The 15,015-nt window shown below is 44.0% G+C and overlaps 1 protein-coding gene across 1 annotated transcript; it reads left to right on the forward strand.

Annotated features, from left to right (window-relative positions):
• The first annotated feature begins 2,683 nt into the window (after positions 1-2,683).
• On the forward strand, positions 2,684-11,279 carry LOC119660342 (coiled-coil domain-containing protein 149). The gene is made up of 7 exons (XM_038068828.1): positions 2,684-2,863; positions 2,940-3,362; positions 3,428-3,571; positions 3,637-3,744; positions 3,837-3,918; positions 10,520-10,658; positions 10,716-11,279. Exons 1-7 carry the CDS (start codon positions 2,792-2,794, stop codon positions 11,188-11,190), a joined length of 1,443 nt encoding a protein of 480 aa, XP_037924756.1. The 5' UTR covers positions 2,684-2,791; the 3' UTR covers positions 11,191-11,279.
• Positions 11,280-15,015: the final 3,736 nt, after the last annotated feature.

A 15,015-nucleotide genomic window follows, 5' to 3' on the forward strand; every position in this document is an offset into this window, starting at 1 on the left:
CAAGTCTGTGAACTAGAAAAGTACAGGGAGCAACCGCACCAGGCGCGCAAGCTTACCAACAAGTCAGCAGGATGAAGCCTTACTCACCTCGATGTTCATCCTGCCGACAAAAAGAGTTAAATCTGATTTCCGACAGAATCATCGCTCCAATAGGAGCGATGGGTTGAGTACTTTGATGAGCTACTGAACAACCAGAACATCGGCAAGTTGGAGGTCCCGCCAACTGAAGACGACGGACAAATACTGCCACCGCCAAGTATAGGAGAAACAGTCCGTGCAATTCATCGGCTTAAGAATCATAAGTCGTCAGGAGCCGATGGAATTACAGCCGAATTAGTGAAATATAGAGGCGACCAGTTACACCAAGTGGTTCATCAACTTATGCTCAAGGTATGGGATAGTAAATCAACGCCTGGCGATTGGCAACGAGGCATTATCTGTCTCATACATTAAAAGGGAGATATCACACAGTGCAGCAATTGTAGAGGCATTATGTGGTTAAGTACCATCTACAAGATATTCCCCGCAATCTTTCTAGGCCGGATAGACCCATTCGCCCAGAACATCATTGGTCCATACCAAAGAGGCTTCACTCCAAGCAAATCAGCAGATCAGATTTTCTCTGTGCGGCAAGCGATGGAAAAACTGTTGGAATATGGGCAACAGTTGCACCATCTATTCATCGACTTTAAAGCCGCCTATGCTAGCATAGCCAGGATAAAACTGTACACGGCCATGCGAGAATTCGGTATCCCGACGAAATTAATAAGACTGACTAAGTTGACCCTGACCCCTGAGGCCAGATAAAAGCAGCAGGATCACTCTTAAGACCATTCAACATCATCAACGATCTACGATAAGGGGATGCCCTATCATGCGTCCTCTTTAACCTGACCCTCGAGAAAGTGATCCGTGATGCTGAGGTGAATGCAAGAGGTACGATCCTCTTTAAGTCCACCCAACTACTGGCCTATGCTGACGAAATCAACATCATGGGAAGAACGACCCGAGACGTACAAACTGCCTTCATCCAAATCGAGCAGGCGGCGTGAGATCTTGAGCTGTACATCAATGAAGGCAAAACAAAGTATATGGTGACAACGTCAGCACCGAAAACCAACCAACCAACAACATCAAACCGCACTGGTCAAACGGGAAGATTAAGGATAGGAGAATACAACTTTGAGACCGTTGATAATTTCTCCTATCTGGGGTCGAAAATCATAAACGATAACAGCTACGATGAGGAAATCCGCACACGGTTGTTGACAACAAACAGAGCCTATTTCAGCTTACAAAAACTGCTCCGCTCGAAACGTCTTACCATAGGGTCAAAGCTCTTACTGTACAAGACAATGATCTTGCCAGTCCTCATGTATTCTTCTGAGACTTGGGTTCTTAGCAAGAAGAATTGCGAACTCTTTGCTGCGTTCGAGATAAGAATCCTCCGAAGAATTTTTGGCCCCCTGCATGAGGATGGACGACTCCGTAGCCTACATAACGACGAAATCTATGAGCGAGACCATGACTGTCCGGCTGAATACGTTGCGGTGGGCGGGTCACTTAATCCGTATTGATGAGGATGATCCAGCCCGGAAAGTCTATAAGGGCAATATCTATGATAGAAAAAGAAGACGAAGCAGACCCTGCCTAAGATGGAGCGATGGTGAAGGCCAGGACGCCAGACAGCTTTTAGGGATATCAAATTGGTGGACCTCGGCGCAAAGCCGGGATGTCTGGAATTCCTTATTAAGACAGGCCTAGACCGGATACTGGTTGTTGCGTCGTTGATGATGATGATAATTTCGTGAAGAAGATGCTGAGATCGGAAGCTAATTGGAGTACGATAAACGCCACAGTAACTGCGATACAAGAAAAGCTGCAGGAACTGGATCGAGCTCGGAAAACGCGACGGACGCGTGACTTAGTTGTGCCGGTGTAAACCAGAGCCCTTCTCGCGAAATAATATTTCACGGTGGTCCCGCGAACTACGCGGCAACCTAATCCTGTTTCTGAAACTTTGAACAAAATAATTGTTGGCTTCGTGAATATCTTCCGAAAAACAATGGCGGGCAAGCAGATTAGCCCTAATGCCACCTCATCGTGGGTATATCAGCGCATACATGTACACATAAAGAAACATTGATGGATTCTTTTTTGAGCTGTTTTAATATTTACCCATCAAATATAGCATGAGTTATGTATACTAGCAATCTAGCTTGTAATAAGGACAAATAATTTATACTTACCTAATATTTAGTCCGCTCCTCACTTCCTTTTCACAGCTAACCTCGCATGAAGCCATTTTCCCGCTTAATGTTGACACAAAGGAGCGAAGCTTCCTGTAGGAGTATAACCGATAACCCACCGGAAAAAGACAACATCAGAATTCCCATCAATCGTTATAATCGGCAGACCTTACGTAGCGAAATGAGAATCAACGAATTCAATGAATAGTCAGAGTTAATGATTGTTGGTTCCTTTCAGTTGAAGAGCAAAAGTTGCTTAATAATAGTTAATATAAACCTTTTAATCAACGAATTCGGTCGTAACGATGACGGTTAAGAACAAATCTTCAGGATGTCAGAATCCCTCTACGAACACAGTTACTGAACCATTCCTAAAAGTCGTACCAACTGTACGAACTGAACTAATAGCAAAAGACGTCAATCGAAATGTCAACTGTCACAACGTCACAGATGTTTTATCAGTGATCCGAGACGGAAGTTTTCTTCAGATGGAGTAGTGAATTAGTATTTTCTATAAATCGGCAGCCGCTAAGAAGCAAAATATGTCTGAGCAAGCACGAGGCGGCCACAGCTCTTCTATTCTTGGCGAACACATAGAAAATTACAACATTGAGGTAAGGAGACGCAGAAACACAAAAACAGAATTATGGAAACGTATTGGATTTTACGCTTGAATTATTTAATTTCTAGAGTTCAGCCCTCCACCGCAAGCTTCAGAGTAAAGTCGAGGCACTAAACATAATGCGAAATGAGCTTGAAAAGTATCGAACGGAAAGAGATCAATTCAAACTTATGGCCGAGACCCTCCAGTTAAGATATTCAGCGATCAAGAGGAACAGCGACTTCTGCGTTAGTTTAGGGGGAAATTCAAGCGTTGCGACTCTGCTAACGGACGCTCGAGAAAAGAACATGAAACTTACGACAGAGTTGGAAGCGGCCAAGCAGAAATTGGCCGAAGTTCAAGGCGATATGGAACTGCTCAGGGTCAAGAACGCGGAGCTTCTGCAATCGAACAAATTGAGGAAAGCCAGCGTGACGGATGGTAGGGAGGAGTTGTCCTGGAAGGCAGAGAGGGCAAACTTCATAGCTAGCTTGGAAAGCTTAAAGAAAAAGGTACTCAAGTCTGACACAGGCAAATTATTATTTCAGCGGTAATTGGAATATGTTTTCAATCTTAGAACGCGCAACTGGCCTTTGATCTTAAGGCGCTCCTGGATGAAAAGGAGGAGGCGATAACGGAGAGGGAATCGTACAAATGCAAGGCGCACCGCCTGAACCACGAGCTGATGTTGGCCTTGAAAGTGAACGAATCTCATAAGAATGTAGGTCGAGTGGTATCCATTTCGCTTCATATTCGGTTTCTTATTCGCATCTTCTCTGCTTGCAGATTGTCGACATCGACGCTCTGGTCGTAGAAAACAAATTCCTACAGGAAAAGCTGAGTAATTGCGAGAGTGAATTGGATCAGACTCAAGCTGCGGCCAACAGGTACAAGGTAAGGATTTCCAAACTAACCCCGCCATTGTTTATGTTCCCCGCTCACAAACCATTCTAATGTTGCATGCTCCTGAATGTATGGACCACCAGAACATGCTGGATAGTAAACGAAAGAAAGGCATTATTAAACTAGGTACTAACACTGCCGACAACATAATGTCGCATAAACAAGGTAAAAAGGCCCCAGGCCAAGTGAATTTTGATGTTGTGAGCTTCGATGTTTGGTTGCATTGCAGAGTTCCATTTCGCCAAATTCTGCCAACATCCCACGTTAATCGAATTGAATAGAACGGCAGAAGAAGTTTTGTAATTTGTTTGACTTTTTCCAAGCAAAACAATCCAATGGAACTCGGCAAACTCACCGAAATTGTCATTATTTCTTTTCGCTTTTATTTTCCTTTGTTATAAGCTTGTTAGGCTTTGTTTGGCTGAAATTTTCGATTTAAGATTAGTGGAGGGAGCCGCAGCTACAAGTACTCAGCTCCTTTGTTAGGTCCATTGCGCTATCCCCACAAATCAGCTTTTCAATGGCCTGCAGCCTGTGTTGGCAAGCCTTTGTGAATCTAAGAAAAACGAAGGTAGAGAGTGCGCAGATTCTTCGTCGAAGAAAACCTTACCGAGATATCTGCATCTGAAACGCGCCCCGAGCAGCTGCGTATGAAATGTAAGACCGTCTCCTTCTCACATTCTTTACATCTAGCCGAGATCATCATCCCGATTTTTTCCATTTGGTGGTTTAAGGAGCGGTGACCCTTTAAAAGCCCTACTAGAGTTTTCATGCCCAATTCCTTCCTTCCTGGAAAGCAGTTATCAGTGACCGCCCAATTAGCTTTGTAGTGCGCTATTTTGAACCTGAGTGAAATTATGCGGTGTTTCCAACGATTAATTAATTGAAATAATAAAAACTTGTTGTTTCTTTTTCGTTGGTGTGGATATTTATTCTTGCAAATACCGATATTTCGGTGCTGTTTTGAAGTCACAAACTCCTAAGATCGTGATTGGTGTGGTAAGAGAGAGAGTCCAATCTACTCAGATCTTCAGCCCATAGCACTCATCAAGGATAGCAGCTATTCTCTCTGAGGTCCGAAAAGTATAGTTCACCTAGTGTCCGTACCCTGCCCTAGCAAGAATTGGACAATCGCAAAGGAAGTGCGTGAGACTTTCTGCCCCTCTCCGCAGCTTCGCCGATTCGAATTGTAGATTATGTGGAGTCTTGCGGTGTGGATCCCTTTATGCCAGTGCCGAATGCAAAACGCCGTAATCATTTGCATTTGCAAGCTCTCGCGATCGGGTTTTGTTGTTGGCCCGCCTCCTTCACTTGGCACAAATGGTGAACCTTCGCCATCTAAAGTCCGCGGTTGCTCGGTAGTGCGAGTAGATTCAGTTCCTGACTCTGGATACAGCTAGACAATCGCAAAGGGAGTGCCTGAGGGTTTCCCACTCTGCGTACGTCTGGCCCAAAAACTTTTGCATCCGGGTGTTAGTATAGGCGACTTGGCGCAGGTAATGAGCCTTCGCCATTTGAATTCCGCGGCTGCTAAATTATACGAGTAGATTCCGCTCCTGACAGTCGTCAGTGGACGATCTGTGCCAAAACAAACCTCCTGGCTAGCCCCCAAGGCCGCTCATTTCCCTCTCTGTTCCTATAAGCGGGAATCCAGAAGAAGGTGAATTTGAGCGCACCGCCCGGGTTGTTCAACGCGGCTGTGCACTGTCCTACCTGCCTGGAGGATGTCGCCATTGCCATGAGTACAAGACCTTAATGGCCACTTGGTTGCCGGTCAGGATGACTATGTTATGTTTGTGGCTCGGATCAAGCCCCAGACGTCAGCAACATGCTACTGCATACTGCACCATAACCTTGCAACACGTTGCGAGTCCTCCACTTTGCCCCGGCTAGAAAGTTCCCAGTAAATTTCCTCGTCGAGCTTGGGTCACGTCTAGCAGTGTCCGTTGAGAACGCCTAGACTTCCCTAGGTACTTCGTCTAGGATGTTGCTAGGTACGTAACACTTCACTGACAAATATCGAAGTTCACGTAGTCTGACAACATTTAATGCGGATGTGCAGAAGAAGGAAGTGTAGGAGTACATAGATTTGCCGGGCAGGACTGCAGAGCTCCATAGCACCTCCACACGCGATTCTTTGAATGCTACTAAACTTCGTTCTATCATCCTTTTCGCTAAACCCCTCACCACACAATAGAACCGTAATTTAGGATGGATCGAACCACGGCTATGTGAATCCAGGGGTCACAAAGGTCCTCTTGCAGTCGTAGAAGGCTATACGCGCCTTTAAGGTCCTCAATTCCATATTCAGTGTCCAGAATCATACCCAAATACTTTACATCGAAGGAAAGAATCAATCTTTGTTCACTTAGATGAGGGAGGTGGAATGCTGGCACCCTTTGTGAATAGCATCAGCTCCATTTTGATTGGATTTATGCCGAGTCCGCATCATGCAGTCCCCAGAAACACCTTTGCTAACGCTCCCTCTATGATTTCATTCATAACCGATGGAAACATCCCTGACACTAATATCATAAAATCTTCGGTATATACAACCGAATTCACTCCATTCCTGCCCTATATGCGTAGATTTTCGTACGCAGCTATCAACCGGAGCACCGGAGAGGTGGGGCTACCATACGGCATATCTCTACTCACAGCTCTGTTCAAGTGGGTACGTCCCAGATCAAATTAGATTGGAATATTATTCAATGCGTAAGATTCCTCTCTAATCCTGGCCAATGCTTCCTTGATGGTTTTGGTACTAACGTTGTTGAATTCTCCCTCTATATCCAGGAAGGCAGCTAGAGTATATGCTTGTAGTGTAGCGAGTCCTGAAATTCGGAGGAATGCGTTCTCTCCATAATCGTCCTCAAATGGATGTACTGGATGCGCTCTAGGGTCTTCAATACAAAAAGGGAAGGCTGTTTGGTCCAAAGTCCTTCGCACACTGATATCCGCGCCTGCCTGCTTTCCGTATGAAAACCGCAAGCGGGTGCGTCTCCCAGAGTGTGTACGTACCTCAAGGAGATGCAGTTCCCGTAAATCTTGACAAGCCACAGCAGAACCCTTTCTTTCTGCTTCTATAGCATGACTGGCATTATGCCATCCCCGAAGATCTGTATGCGAAGAAGCTGTTTATAGCCTAACTGATTTTATCCTCGATAATTACCGATTTGATAGTCTAGCACGATTGTGACTGCATACCCTCCAAGAAAGACACTGACACACAGTTTTCCTCGCTGAAAGTGCGTCTGAATTAGCAACTCCAGGAGCCTTTCAACTTTTTAAGAAAGAGAGAGAGTACAATGCCCCGTCAGGCTGAAAACCTTGGTGTTGTTGTTGTTTATCCTTAGTCCAACTCTTCCTGTCTCTCTTTCCAAATCCAGGGGCACTTGGCCAAGGTCCATGGCCCGCTGACAGAGCCAAAAGATGTCATCAGCGTAGTCGGATGTTTGAGAAAACATGCCATCGTCGATGGCGTGGAGGTATTCACGTCCTCTGGACAAGACAGCATGAAGAACGTCACCGATAACAAGAAGGGATCATATCGGTGACATTTTATCCATAAGAGGAGGAACTTCACCGGATATGATACGGTTAAGTCGACCGTTAACATTCTTCAAAGAACCATCAGAGACCTCATGCAAACTTCATCGTGATGCTGTATACAATTCTGGAATCATTGCGTTATGCGGCATGTTGCGCCTCTCTGATCAGCGCAATAGCAAATTCCCGCGCACACTGCATTGAACTTCTGGGGTATCGAAGTTCAAGCACGTCACGATCGCCATCACTCGCGGCGGCCAATAGAACCTTCAGCCCCTTTTTTCATCGAGCTACTTCCACGATTCAGCAATCAGCCAGATTTTATGACGCCCCTTCGGAGCAAGAAAGAGCATTTCTAATGCTCATCGGTATTCTCAGGCGTTACTCAGGAGGTTACTCAGTGTATCTGCTGTCCATCAACCAGATAACTCGCCCACGGTCGGCCGGCAGCTGAATCATATAAGGGATCAATGGCGAACTTGGTGGGTCGCAGTTCTACAATCCTGTAAGAAGTGACGGAGGCAACACGCAAGCGAACGTAAGTGACTATCAGATAGTGATCTTTCCGAGGCCGATGTCAGCACCTCTCTTCTTCCACACGTCCAGGAGACAACTCTTTAATCTACTGCTAATTGCTTGGACGGTGTCCGTCAGGTGAAACCAAACTAACTGGCAAGCTCTGTGCACGAACAATGTGCCACCAATGACGAGGCGGTGGAAACTGCAGAACTTCGCAAACCCCTACTATTATCTTACTAACGCCAAGATTTTTGCTACCATTGACGAGGAGCGTACGCACATTCCATCAACCAATATTAGTCCGTTTTCGATTGGCAAAGGTCGTAGCCATGAGATCAATCCCTATACGAGGCTAGGTTAACATTTTGGTAACAATAAAGTTTCGAAATATGTAAGTTGCTAGCCCACAAATTTTAGTCGCCTCTTTCGACAAGCATGGAAAACTTTGCATTCTTCCTTGTTCATGGACGGCCAGAAATACTTTGCCGTGACTAACCGATTCGTTGTCCAAATGCATGGGTACGCTAGATTGTGAATGACGTGAAATACTTTCTTACGGAAATCGCTCGGAATATATGGCCTTAGTCTGAGGTCTCGCAGTATATACTGGGGATTGAACCGAAGATAGGACTTCCTAAATTTGAGTTTGGAGTTCGTCCTGAAGCCTTGAAGAATAGCGTCGTCCTTCTGTGCCTCCACGATTACCGGAAAATCGACGAAGTCTGGGACCTTGACCTCTGCAGCACGCCATAAAACGTCAGCAAATTTGTTATCCTTTCCAAACACGTGTTGAATGTCGAAAGTGAACTGGCTGATAAAAGTCAGCTGCCGAAGTTGGCTTCTGTTTCGAAGCAAAAGTGATTAGCTTATGTTTCGTGAATACGATAAGTGGCCTACGTTCAAGGTAGTATCGGAAGAATTTAATTGCGCGACGTACACGGCGAATAACTCCCGATCATAAGTGCTGCAGTTCAATTCAGCGGGGTTCAATTGCTAAGAAAAGAAGCTCAGTGACTGCAAGATTTGGTTCATATTTTGTAAAGGGTAGCTTCTGCGGCCAGAAATGTAACTTTCACCAGCTGCACGCAATCAGGCAGGAGGTTTCGCCCTCAGGCCCGGATTAGTAAGTGCTAAGAATCGATTGATAGGAGCTACGGGAGATTTGTGATAAGTCACTAGAAAAGCAGAAAATACGTGTTTTTGTTAAGAAAGCGAAACGAAACGACAGGTTATCCCTGTCCCAAAGCCCCTGCTTCAGGGAGTAGATCCAATCTGGACCATCTGTCTGTTGCTCGCTTATGTTTCCTCAGCATGAAAAAGTAACCTTTCCCGTCAACGGCCGCATTGTCCACAGTGCATTTGGAAGCGATTACATTGTTTCCTCTGCTTTTGAAACTCGTTATGAGTCTTCAATTTAGTGTGCAATTTCTCAGAGCCCGAAATTCAGAGCGCCACTCCTTGATGTTGACACCTTCAATTGTGTCACCCACACAAAATAACATTATTTCACGGGATGAGCGATATTGTAGCAACTAACAGACTTTCAGTTCACTGATTTGGGCAGCTCACTGTGCCGTTTTGTTTTGTTTCTCACAAGCTAGAGCTTCCTCGTAGATTTGGCCAAGTGCTGTTGCTCCACCGGGTCTAACCTCCTGAGTATTCTCGTTTCCCGATTGCTTGAAGTAAGTCTTTGACTGGCCAGCCACCGACGAGCATGATTTTCATCTTGTCATTTTCGCTTGATTCCAAGCGCTTCGTTGCCAGTTTCGGGCCTTACCAAGCGATTGAAAAATGTTCCCTCTTTCCCTAACTCGTTCTTTTACCTCTGACTCTCGAAAAGCTTTTCCCAGATATGGTTAGTCTCCCCATTCTAGACGTAGTTGCATCCATTGACTTGCCTGCAAAGTTCGTCTTTCCATTGCTCTGTTCAACTAGGGTCTTACCTTAAGCTGTGCGTTGGTTTGCAAGTGCTTGATTTCCCTCGGTGATCGAAGTGTGACTTGGTCCTCGTCTCATTTCTCCTTGTTGTGCCTGACTACGCAACGCATGCACCCGTTATTACAGGTAGCATAACACACACAGGTCCGCCGGATAGCTGAGTGGTTAGAGCACAAGTCGGAAGGTCGCGGTTCAAATCACTGGTTGCAGTGGAATTTGTATCGTGATTTGACGTCGGATACCAGTTGACTCAGCTGTGAATGAATACATGAGTCAAATCAGGGTAATAATCTCGGGCGAGCGCAATGTTGACCACATTGCCTCCTACAGTGTACTGTAATGCACCGTTACGGTCTTGAATGAAGTGCTCTAACACACTTCAAGGCCTAGATCCAATATGGATTGTTGCGCCAACGATTATTATTATAACACTTTTCGTTAGGTCTCCTCGGTTACTACTTGGCTTTAAGGTACTCCGTGGTTTCCCACGGACTGCATTAAATGCAGTAGATTCCAGATTGGGTCCAGATTTAAAGTTTTCAATTCGAAATTCCCATTATATGAAAACTTAATTAAAAAAAAACTCAAAATTGATCAACTTAATTTGCATATTAGAAAAATTCGATGTTTAATATTTTTTTGCACCAATAGTTTGCCTTATTATATAATTTGCTTTCCACATTTTATTTCACTGCACTTTTAACTGACTACTCATAAGTAGAACTAAAATTGAAACTTGTCTTTTTATTATCCATTCCAGTCAAGATGATCCTTGAGAACGGTGCTGATTTGCCTACCAAGACGGAAACAATAGCAGACTTGAAGTCATTATGCTTAGCGTTGCTTGACAATTTAAATGACAAAAACGTGGCTTTAAGTCATCAGAAGAGAACCAACAAGTAATCGCCTTCAATGATGCTTTGCAAACAATTCTGCTAACACACTCCTTCTTTCAGAATATTAGCGTCACGCATAGCAGAACTAGATCGGCGTCTGCAAATTACCATGGGACAAAACGAAGCCTCAAGCTTCTCACCGTCGCAGATCCTACTATCCGGCTATACACCTTCAACCGTTGATATTGAGCAGAAATCTTCAAACGTTACCGACGATTCGGGTACAATGTCCTCAGACGAGTCCAACAAAACATCGCAGGTATTTGACGATGGCATGGAGTCCCTGTCGTCGGACTCCAATCGGAGCATTATATCGTCCGAATATGAGAACGCCGGGCTCTCCAGTGATATTTCATCTATGTATGCTTTGAACAACGCACAATGCGCTTTAGTGTCCAACGATATTATTAAGGAACGAGCTGACGATTTGAAAGATTTGCCATCTGAGCTGGCTGATATGGTTCATAAAGCTTTACGTGATTTAGACTCGAAGGAGAGTCAGGAAAGTTCTGCTGAAGGAGAATCCGGTCACTAGAGGTTGGACTGTGAAAACGTGTGTATTATATGTTATCTACTGGCTGTACTGTATGTATATCAATGTTAGCTTATCTTATTATGTTTAAAGGTACAATATATCTATTGAAATATATATGATATATCCAAAAAACTACGTTTGTGAATTGTTTTTATGATTCAGTATCTATGGTCTTCTTCAGTGCTGCAGGTGTCCCAAAATATGAGATTGCAATCTTCTCGATCGAATGACTACGCCATCCGATTTCGAAAACCGAGCAAATGTTAGTCGAACCCTCTCTCTGTATGAGGCTTTGCAAGCAGTTGCCTGTCTTCTGTTGCTTGTCCGCTCTATATCACTGCGCATTGCAGATTCCAAATTTTTGATGTGGAAGTCGGCTTCAACTCATCATATAGAAGGCTACAGCTGCCTATTGTATCTAAGTCATTATCGTACATCTTTCCTCACTAGGCCATTTCGTCTTTAGTCTTTGTAATTGTTCAATCTAAGTTTATGAAGCTGTCTATTTACCTTAAGTTGCTGCTGTTTATGTTATGCCAGGTAGGCTGAGGAGTTCGTAGGCTAACACATGGTTTTTAGTTAACCCTACCCTTCAAAAGACACGTGAATAAATTTCACAGCTGTCGGAATATTAGTTTGCGGAATACAGCTTTTTGAGTGAGACAACAACAGGAATTTCGTGTATTAATAAAGCATTGCTTTTTGGCGAAAAAAAAAACCGTTGAAGCCAAGTCTTGGCTTGATAACATTATTCGGACTTTGCACCAGGGAAAATGAGAACTGGTTTCCCAAATCTAAACGAGGCGAAATGAACACCGGGAACGATGCACGCAGTGAACGCCCCAATGAGGTTGCTACCGACGAAAAGTCCATGAAATAATTTTGGATGACCGTAAAGTGCAGTTGATCGAGATAGCTGAGGCTCTAAAGATATCAAAGGAACGTGTTGGACTTATCGTGCATGTGAACTTGGGTATGCGAAAGCTCTGTTCAAAGGCATCCGAGATTTCATTTCCCTCTACATCACAATGACCAGGTACCCAGAGTAAATCCAGCATATTGAATCTGGAAACAAAATTCAATCAGTTTCTACATTCCCGAACGATTTATGAAGTGATCAAAGTACTACTCAACGCCCTCAATGCAACTTGGTTATCGCTACAGATTGCGATGCGCCTGCCCTCCAAACGCACGTCAATCATCCAGGTTGCAGCCTTTAGGATCGAATACACTTCAGCCTGAGAGACTGTTGAGTATTGTCCCGAAGGAAAAGTCCACTTTTCGTTTTTATTCGAGAGGTACTCCGCTCCAGAACCATTTTCTGTCTTTGATCCATCGGTGTAGAAGAATGTATATCCTGACACGCATTCTTCTGGTTCATCCCAGTTTTCTCTCCGTTTCAAGATAACATCATATCTTCTACCAAACAGATGTTTGGGATTCTGAGAATCGGAAGGCATCGCGAAAACTATATTCAGTTCTCCCAATAACTCTTATAATGCCTTGCGCCCCCCACGTCCATTGTTTCCCCATAGATCTAATTGAATTAGTCTATGAGCAGCTCTCATTGCAGTGCTCTGAATAAATAAATCCAAGGGCTGCAAATTGAGTAGTGCATTCAAAGCTGCGCCGGATGTGTTGCTCATGGCACCAGTGATACCCAGATACACAATTCTTTGCAGTGTGGCTAGTTTACAGCGAAAATCCTTCTGTTTCATCTTAACCCACCACACTACGGATGCATAAGCGACCATCGGCCTAATGACAGCAACATATATCCACATTACTACCTGAGGCCTAAGTCCCCATGTCGAGGCAAAGGTGCGCCTACCTTTCAACCCACCTGACATGCAGCATTTTCTTGTAATGCTATTCAATTCTTCTACACCGGAGTTTCTGCCAGACAATTTCCTCGGGGCTGTATTGATAAAAGATTTTGGTTCATTCAATTTCTCGCCAACATCGTCAATTAAATAAATTTTCTTATGCTGATTTAGCGTTTGTAAGTTATTCTCTAATTTTTCGACATATTTGGACATTTGCCTTTACGGGATCAAACCTGATAGCGATGGTAAGGCTGATATTCCCATCATTTTGATCGGAAATCTAAGAAAACAATGGTCGCTATCGCATTTTTTGCCACCATACAAATGTACATGAAGGGTGCTAGCTGTTTAATTTCCCAACCCGCCTTATTTATCACAACTTTGGGTTCGCTAATCGCAAGTGCAAGCTTCTGGCCTTAAAAATAGTGACCAAGATCCCTTCTTGTAAGTGAATCCATTTTTTTAATGTCGGTAGTTCCTTCAAACAGTGTGCGTTCCAAAAGTATCGGGGTTGATTTTCTGCTGATCAGAAAAGGTTTGGGGAATTGATAGAGAGAATTTTAGTCAACCACATTATGCTCCGGTTCCCCCTCTTTGGCGCTAACGTGGCACCTCTCTGCATGTTTCTTGTTCTACCAAATGAAAAGAATATGAAAGGGCAGCATGACGGAGATCGCTTCGAAGCGAGTCCTGAAGGGCATTCCAGGTGCCGAGTTTCAAGGGATGTTGACACACAAGGGTGCTTCTTTGAAGAATATTAACTTAGTGTAACAAAATCGTCAAAAATTTTTTTTCTTCGGAGACCAATCCCAATACTTTTTGAATTCACTCTGTATCTCGCGACCCACTTCACTTGCTAGTATTCTCGAACTTTTTAAGGCATCTAGTTGTCAAAAAAATATGGGTTTTAACATTCCTGTACTTCCTCCGTAGATTCTCTCTAACGAACCGATTCACCGCATACACCATTGCCTGAAATAATGTGTAATGGTCTAGGGTACCCACATACCGCTTTCCTGATTCATTCCATGTATATCACCCTTGTCCCATCTTTTACTGTTAACTTATCTGTGTACCATAGAATTCATTTCCCAGATGACTGTCCCTCCAGGGATTCCAATTCTTTCTAACATTGGAGACATGTGCGCGCATTTAGTGTCCACAGGTGTCAACATGGTATTCAATTGAAATTTGCACGCTACAAGCCTTGTCTCACATATTGCTTCCTGCTGCGTGCCGAGAACCTAATAACCTCGTCTTCTGGATCGCCAAGATATCAGTCTTTCATTTTCCAGCCTGTTCGAAGAGCCCTCAGAAAGCCTCTGTTATGAATATAGAACGTACGCTCCAAATTCCAAATATGATTTCTATAAACAAGTTATCAGCCAGTTGCACAGTCGCCAACCTGGAGAGCTATCCGATGTAACTCTGGTTTACGGCACAAAAGGAGAATTAATCTACCGGAAAAAGATGTAGAACACCGATAAGTGGCAGAAAGAAGTATTACTACAGTGGCAGTGAAATCACAGGGCAATTAATTTAAAGCGAACTACTGAGTAGAAATGATTCAGGCACACAAAGACGGAAAATAAGTTTTGCTCAGGAACTAATGCAGGAACACACTGCTGGTATATAATCCCATGCATCAGTAATTCTTTAAGAATTCCATCTTTCGCCGTAAAAAAAATCTGATTGACTGCTCCGTCTCCCCTAAGATTATCTCCTGAAATGTGTGATACATTACTCAAAGCCCGCCATCAAGCCTTTTGACCCAAAATTTTCTTAGGACGTGATATTGTTACAGTCTCAAGGTTGAGAGCATCGGTTTTCCAGATTCAATTGGGTTTGAGTTAGTGGAATCTCTGCTATAGGATGATGAAAGGAGGGTAAAAGTGTTACTTCTCCGATTGGGCAAGAATTTCGCCTCCTTCGCATTATTTGGCCGCGCACGGTTGCCACATTGCGATTTAAATACATTAGGTACAATTTCAACAACGAA

This window comes from Hermetia illucens, chromosome 6, assembly GCF_905115235.1.
Source record: "Hermetia illucens chromosome 6, iHerIll2.2.curated.20191125, whole genome shotgun sequence".
NCBI classification, from domain to species: domain Eukaryota; kingdom Metazoa; phylum Arthropoda; class Insecta; order Diptera; family Stratiomyidae; genus Hermetia; species Hermetia illucens.